A 6,737-nucleotide genomic window follows, 5' to 3' on the forward strand; every position below is an offset into this window, starting at 1 on the left:
TAATCTAACCTGTATTGTTTCCTCTCTCTCCCTTCGCCGTCACCTCTCCAGCTCCAACACTCCCGCCAACCACCGCAATCCCGAGCACCACCCCGTCTGACGAGTGTGATGACGACCAGGCGAGCTGCCACAGTGGCACAGGTGATGACTACGACGTGACAGGTGCTAACATCGCCTTCATGAGACTGCGACCAGCCCCTTCCCCTAAACCCTCCCTTCCCTAATTTCCCTTTGCTTTTGCTGTGGCTGGCGCTCGATCATCTCCCTCGATTCTGCGCCATCACAGCTTCTGTAGCATCGCTGCCGCAGTCAGATTTTGATACCAAACCCAGTCTTCCATGTACTGTACCCTGCACACTGGCAAGCATGCATGCACCCTCGTGTGTCCTGGCAGCCACACAACTCTAATTTGCTGCGCCCCCGTTGCTACCACCTCCTCCTCTTCAGTCTACCACTTCTTACCTTAAGCTCTGAGCGCTCACCAGAGAGCATTGTTGCATTTGCACCTGAAATCAATTCACCCACATCTGTTCTCTATCATTTCATCTCTCACTTGCTTTTTGCTCTGGCTCCCCCCCTCTACTCACTCCTAGCTTACTTTTCCTTCTAACCAGTCAACTATCTCAGCCTGCTCCCCCCATTAACCAGCAGTCTCCAATGATGAGCATGGCACCGTCTCAGTCATGTGTATTGTATAAGTTCTTCCTGCTAGGAATACCAGAAAAAATGCATTCATAAGAAAGAAGCCAGAGACAAGGCATGCGTTGATACGCCAAGTTTAGCTAGCATGGGTACTTATTTAAAATGAAATTTAGCTCATTGCAAACCTAGGCTAACTGTGCTAACATTCTGTATTGTGACAGGTGGTAACATGATGCCAGAGAGCACTACTGCTGAAATGGATACCATCCCAGGTGAGCAAAAGATACCATATATACATATTTTTTAAGGTCAGTGCTTTCAAAGTTTGCACATCAGAGTGATGAAACATACAGCGGGGCAAATGTTTAACTGCTCATGGTTTGTTCTGAATTAATTTCATGAATTCATCAAGAGACACACCTGAGATAATGATTGCCAGCCTCTCTCCTCTGATGTGTGTCTGTTATTAAAGCTGATGATATGGCCCTGAGAGGCTCCCGCTGACAGGGTAAAGGGAGGCTACGTGATGCAAGGCTAGCCGATGATTAGCACTGGTGCTCTGCTGCTGCCTTCTCAGCATAATCACTAATCACCAGGCTGACACCGACACACACACAGAGCGCGCACAGACCTGTAAAAGCCAGATGCAAATGACTGGAGGAAGTTAGGTGCACTTTGGGGCCCACATGCATGGACAGACACACATAGCCAGTGTCTCCTACAGCGGGCTGATGAGGCAGCAGTCAAGAAGCAGTGCCCCAGTCTGACCTTGGCTAATGGGCCGTAGGCTCCACCCAACCCCCTTTCTCTCAGTCAGCTGGCTCTGCGGTCTGTCTTCGATTTGGGGCACGAGCGATATTATTAGAGTAGCTCTAAGATGCAAATGTGTGTATGCATTTATGCACATTTTTGTGTGTGTATGTCTGTATGAGTCTAATGAAGTACAGGTAAACGCCTATCTATTTGACTTTTCATCTCAAGACTCTCAAACCATGCATGTTAATAAGCTGTGTGTGTGTGTCCATGTGAATGTGTGTGTGTGTCATGCACCATGCATCTCAGGGGATATAGTTTCCACTCACATTCATGGAGAAATAAATATATATACATACATAATGGCCAAGTGAGTCACAGGCTCCTCATAATGGAAAAAAAAGCCAAAGTCGTTTTAATTGGGAATGAAGTTTCTATGGGGAAAATGGTGGCTTGGACCCTGAAATGTGGTTGATATGTGATGGGAATTCCATCCTTTGTGTTTAATGGGTAAATAGCGTCATTGCCTGCAGAAGTTAGTTAAATCCTTCCCATTTTTTAAGGGAATATTAGCTCATAGATTCTGTCATTCAGAGAGTGGTATCTCTAAAGGCATTTCATGTTGGAGAATAAAGCTATGGCTGGCCTCCCAAACATCTCGTTTCCCCAGTGTTCCTTGAAGTCTTTCTTTATCTAATTTGGAAAACACTAAAGCCCGAGCTCCCACACATTTTCTGGCCTCGATGAAGGCTTCTTCGACACGGCGTGTGTCCACAGGGGATGGCATTGTTGGAGTGGGGCCCCGGCGCTGTTACCATAGCTGTCTTCGAATCCCATGTCCCTGCTCTCATTAAAATCGTCAGTTCGCAGCGGGTTGCTATGAATGTTTCCTTTCCCAACTGGGCACGGTGTCCAGGCATCTGTCTTCCTGTCCCTGCCATTGGGGGTTTTGACTCTTCTCAGTGTTCCCGTTTAATGCATTCTTTACATACCCTGTTGCATTCATTAGAAGAGATCATTAAATACAGCCAAGACACAAGGACTGCATGAGGTCTGTGCCATTGGTTCACACTCTTTCTCATGTCAGAACTGTAATTTACCTTTTGTCCGACTCCTGCTTCTCCTTCATGAGTTAGCTGCTTGTATCACCCCCACCTGTAGGACTGTAGGCTTATGTCCCACAGTTATCTGCTGCCCTCTAGTGGTCTGTTCCAGAGCAGAATAAGAGAAGGAAGCTCCAAAGTGTAGCCTGTAGTTATACCATGACAGGCCCTGCGGTCATTGTTCGGATAGAGCCCAGGGCTACAGGCAGCTTCTCCTTTTGTAATAAGCAGAATGATTAAGGTTTTTTTTCTCCTGTGACACATGATCTTGATCTTTCTTCACACAGCTTTTCTCTGGTTTGCCTGCGACTTTGGCCGAGCCAATGATCCGTCCTTCTGCAGCTGGACATCGGAGGACACGGGATCTAGGTGGCAGATCCAGTCCAGCGGCACGCCTACCCTCAACATCGGACCCAACATGGACCACACAGGTAAGTACCTCAGATGATAGACTCACAACATCTGACACAGTACATGTGGCATTTTACCTCTGTGTTGCTGATACAAGGGCTTTACATTACAGGTGAACCGGGGAATTTCATCTACACCTTAGCAACCAGCCCCCAAGAGACAGAGGTGGCTCGACTCGTCAGCCCCGTGGTCAGCTCCCCGGACTCGGACCTCTGTGTGTCATTTTGGTACCACATGTTTGGGCCACACATCGGCACACTACACATCAAGCAGCGCAAGCAAACGGAGAAGGGACCTGCAGATGTCCTACTGTGGACAGTCAGCGGCCACCAAGGCAACCGCTGGAGGGAAGGTCGTGTCCTCGTGCCACGCACCAACAAGCCTTATCAGGTAACTGACCCACCTTTTAATTTACCTGTGCTTTTTGTGTGTGTGCTGTCCCTCTAGAGACTCACTTATTTTTTTTGCCAAGGTGGTGATCGAAAGTCTAGTGGAGAGAAAGAGCTGGGGAGACATTGCTGTGGATGACATTAAGGTTCTCGATGGGATCACACTGCCAGACTGTAAAGGTGAAGCTTTGTGCTTAGTTTCAGTGACTTCCTTCAGTTTTTGAACTAAAACAGCACTTTGGCACACAGCTCTGACTGCATTTTGTCATTTAGCTCTGCTTTTAATATGAATTTCTCTTTAAAGATCCCGACGTGCCCACTGAGCCGATATTGCCGGAGGATATTAATGAAATCAGTAAGTCCTTTCACACATCAGGTTTGTTGTGCATTCTAACCTTTTATAGTTTATTTTCTCACTTTTCTTTTTCTCTTCTGCTCCTTGCTTCCTCTCTAGTTCCGGAAAACACAGAATATCCAGACTTTGTGGATAACAACCAGATCCCTGAAGGCAGCATGCTAAAGACGCTTGACCCCATCCTGATCACCATCATCGCCATGTCTGCCCTCGGGGTCTTCCTGGGGGCCATCTGCGGCGTGGTCTTGTACTGCGCCTGCTCACACGGAGGCATGTCGGACAGGAACTTGTCAGCTCTGGAGAACTACAACTTTGAGCTCGTGGACGGCGTCAAGCTAAAGAAAGACAAACTCAACGTACAGAGCTCGTACTCGGAGGCGTGATTCAGGACAGAGCGCATTCATGTGACTGTGTGCGATGGGCCGGGCTCTCGCACGAGACTGTCTGCAGGCATATAATCCCGCCTGTCTGCAAGCAGACGGGCTGCCGATGCCCTCGAATCTCTGGACGAGGGACAGGTTCAGGAACCAACAGGAGGTCTGGACTGATCCATGCTTTTCTCAGGAGCTGCAGTTTAAAAAAAAAACAAAAAACAGAGCCTACCAGTAAAGGGGGAGGGACACTGTGTACAAATAAAATACAGGAAAAAAATATGTACAGATGATTCAGATGATATTTTAATTTTCTATTTTGATTTTCATTCATTTTTACAATCGGATGCTGGTGTTGAGACCAATTTATTAATGATGTTTAAAGTATTTATCGTTGTCTGGAAAAAAAAAAAAAAGAAACGTCTTTTTATTATTACCATCAGTTGGTAACGGCTGTTTTCACCTTTTAGAAAGAGACGTATTGACATCCTAAGTGAACCATATCCGGTAAAAACTGTAGATTCGCCCCATGGCGTGGCAAACAGAGTGTGCCGTGAGACATGTACCCTTTCCCCCCCTTTGACCCCTATCACTCTAAAGTGAGGGTCCCATTCATGGCAACGTATGGTTCTGACAGTGCCTTTAATACGTTTTTGTTGGAATCCTCTGTTGATATCGGTGTTTTTTACTGTACTTGGCTTAAGCTATAATGACAGGAAACAGGGGCACATGACCTTAGAAATACCTGCAAAACAGGACAAGAGTTTATCACAGGTTTTTTTTGTTGTTGTATTTGTTTGTTTGTTTTCTGTCCAAAACAAAAACACACACACTGTAAATAAGTTTTAATATATTTTATTGTCCTTTTTTTAAAGAAAGTAAAAAGTAAAAGGAAAAAAAAAGCTACAGTATCCCTTTTGTCATGGATTTTTGCGTGTGCGTGTGTGTAAATACAATCTCCTGGACTGTTTCGTGGAAGGTGCAGTGTTTCATTTTCAGTCGCTCAGCTGAGCACGATTCGCCCGCTCGCTGACGCTCCAGCGATTTCAATGTGCATTCAAGCCATCTGTCACCGAAACATCCACTTCTCAAAAAGAGCCCCAAGGATGAATGAATCGAGAGGTAGCAAACGCACAAAAACAAAACAAAAAAAAGAGATGAACTCTCAGCACTCTTCTTCTTCTGATCACTCATGACCACGCCATATCTCTGCTGTGAGCTGAACTGGTCACTGTGATGTTTTCCAGAACTTTAAACACACTCGTGACAATTTCAGAGGAGGTGGTAAAATATATCAAATATTTGGCAAAAACAAACAAACACCAATCCTCGTTGCTTTGCTTTATCTAAATCCCTTACTGTCTTGTCACTGTGGATTGTTCACCCAGGCAGTGCTATCTGGACAATGCAGCTTGAATGCACTTTGTTTTGCGAGCCCCTCGTGGTAGAAACCTGTAAAAAAGAGGGGTTAACACACTAACTGACGAATGGTGCTATCAGTAATTTAGCCAGACACATGTGTCTCATGATGAAAAAAAATTTTTTAAATAAAAAAGCCCAGTTTGTATTGTCCACATGCTGTAGTGTAGCTCAAGCGCCCCGACCTCCTCCTCTTGGGGGGCTGTGAAGAGTTTTTAACGTGTTTCACGTGTAGCAGCCATAATGTTGTGATGTCAGAGCTGATGTCAAAAAGGACAGGACGCTGGTACAGTGGGTTGGAGTGGGGGTGAGGTGGGGTTGGGGGTGGGAATCGAGCATCGTCACCTGAATCAGACTCCCAGGCCTCTCTCCGTGGCTTTACCAAAGGATGGTTGCCCCCTTATACATACGGTGGAGGGCTGGAGGGGGAGGAGGGGTTCCTCGCCAACACAAAATACAGTGAGACCACAGTCCCTCCTCTCCACACCCTTCCCCATGAAAAAAATCAAAAAAAGGGGGTAGCCTATGGCAGGACACTCACAGAGAACAGCAACGTGTTTGTTTTTTCTATCTCTTTTTAAGCTTAAAAGAAGTGAAACGTCGCCCAGGTGTGAACTCTTCAATCCCAGGGTGGTGGTGCCCCCCCCCCTCCACGAGGCTGCTGGGCCCCTGAACTCAGTGGGGGAGTTTTGTGCCACAGTCAAAACAATCAAAAAAAAAAATCAATCCTGGGAGGCGTGGAGTCTTTTTATATGGATGTGCTTTGTATGTTGTGCCGTGGTGAACACACGTTCTCAGCTTGTTCATTTTATTTTTCAGGACCGGGCGACCCTCTCTCCCCTCAGCTATTACACCGCCCCCTGCCCCTCCCCCACCTGTGCTTTCAGCTGTAGAGCACTGTAGCTGCTGCAGCTAAGGAGAAAGGATACTGTAGCGTGGACTCAAAAGAAATAATGTTGCACTGACAAATATATTTAAGAGGTTTATGTGTTTCTAGCATTCATTTGCAAAAAAAAGAAAAGAAACTGAAGAAAATCAAAAACTTTTCTTTTTCTGTTCTTTTTATATATACATGCATATATATATATAGTTTCAGATTATGTGACATAATTCTGAAATGTAAAAATACTGAGATGTTTTCGTTATTGAAAAGGCAGAAGAGATTTTTTTTCCTCCCAGCAGTAATGTCCCTCCCCCGTACATTTACATGGCATATTAACCCTTCGTTTTGTACTGTCATTCAGAATTTTGTGCAGATTTTCTTTCTTTCTTTCTTTTTTTACAATAACAAGGA

At 45.6% G+C, this 6,737-nt stretch overlaps 1 protein-coding gene across 2 annotated transcripts in view; it reads left to right on the forward strand.

Annotated features, from left to right (window-relative positions):
• The window catches only part of nrp1a (neuropilin 1a), a 59,209-nt gene extending 54,364 nt beyond the window's left edge, over positions 1 to 4,845 (forward strand). Inside the window, exons 11-17 of one of the 2 annotated variants that reach the window (XM_005740563.1) lie at positions 52 to 162; positions 864 to 914; positions 2,786 to 2,929; positions 3,022 to 3,299; positions 3,382 to 3,478; positions 3,603 to 3,653; positions 3,753 to 4,845. In XM_005740563.1, the coding sequence (XP_005740620.1) occupies positions 52 to 162; positions 864 to 914; positions 2,786 to 2,929; positions 3,022 to 3,299; positions 3,382 to 3,478; positions 3,603 to 3,653; positions 3,753 to 4,036 (1,016 nt within the window). In that variant the 3' untranslated portion in view covers positions 4,037 to 4,845. The remainder of the gene's footprint in view (positions 1 to 51; positions 163 to 863; positions 915 to 2,785; positions 2,930 to 3,021; positions 3,300 to 3,381; positions 3,479 to 3,602; positions 3,654 to 3,752) is intronic. The other variant, XM_005740562.1, reaches the window with a different exon arrangement.
• Positions 4,846 to 6,737: the final 1,892 nt, after the last annotated feature.

This window comes from Pundamilia nyererei, unplaced genomic scaffold (genome assembly GCF_000239375.1).
Source record: "Pundamilia nyererei isolate P.nyererei 1_Seehausen unplaced genomic scaffold, PunNye1.0 scaffold00101, whole genome shotgun sequence".
Classification (NCBI taxonomy): domain Eukaryota; kingdom Metazoa; phylum Chordata; class Actinopteri; order Cichliformes; family Cichlidae; genus Pundamilia; species Pundamilia nyererei.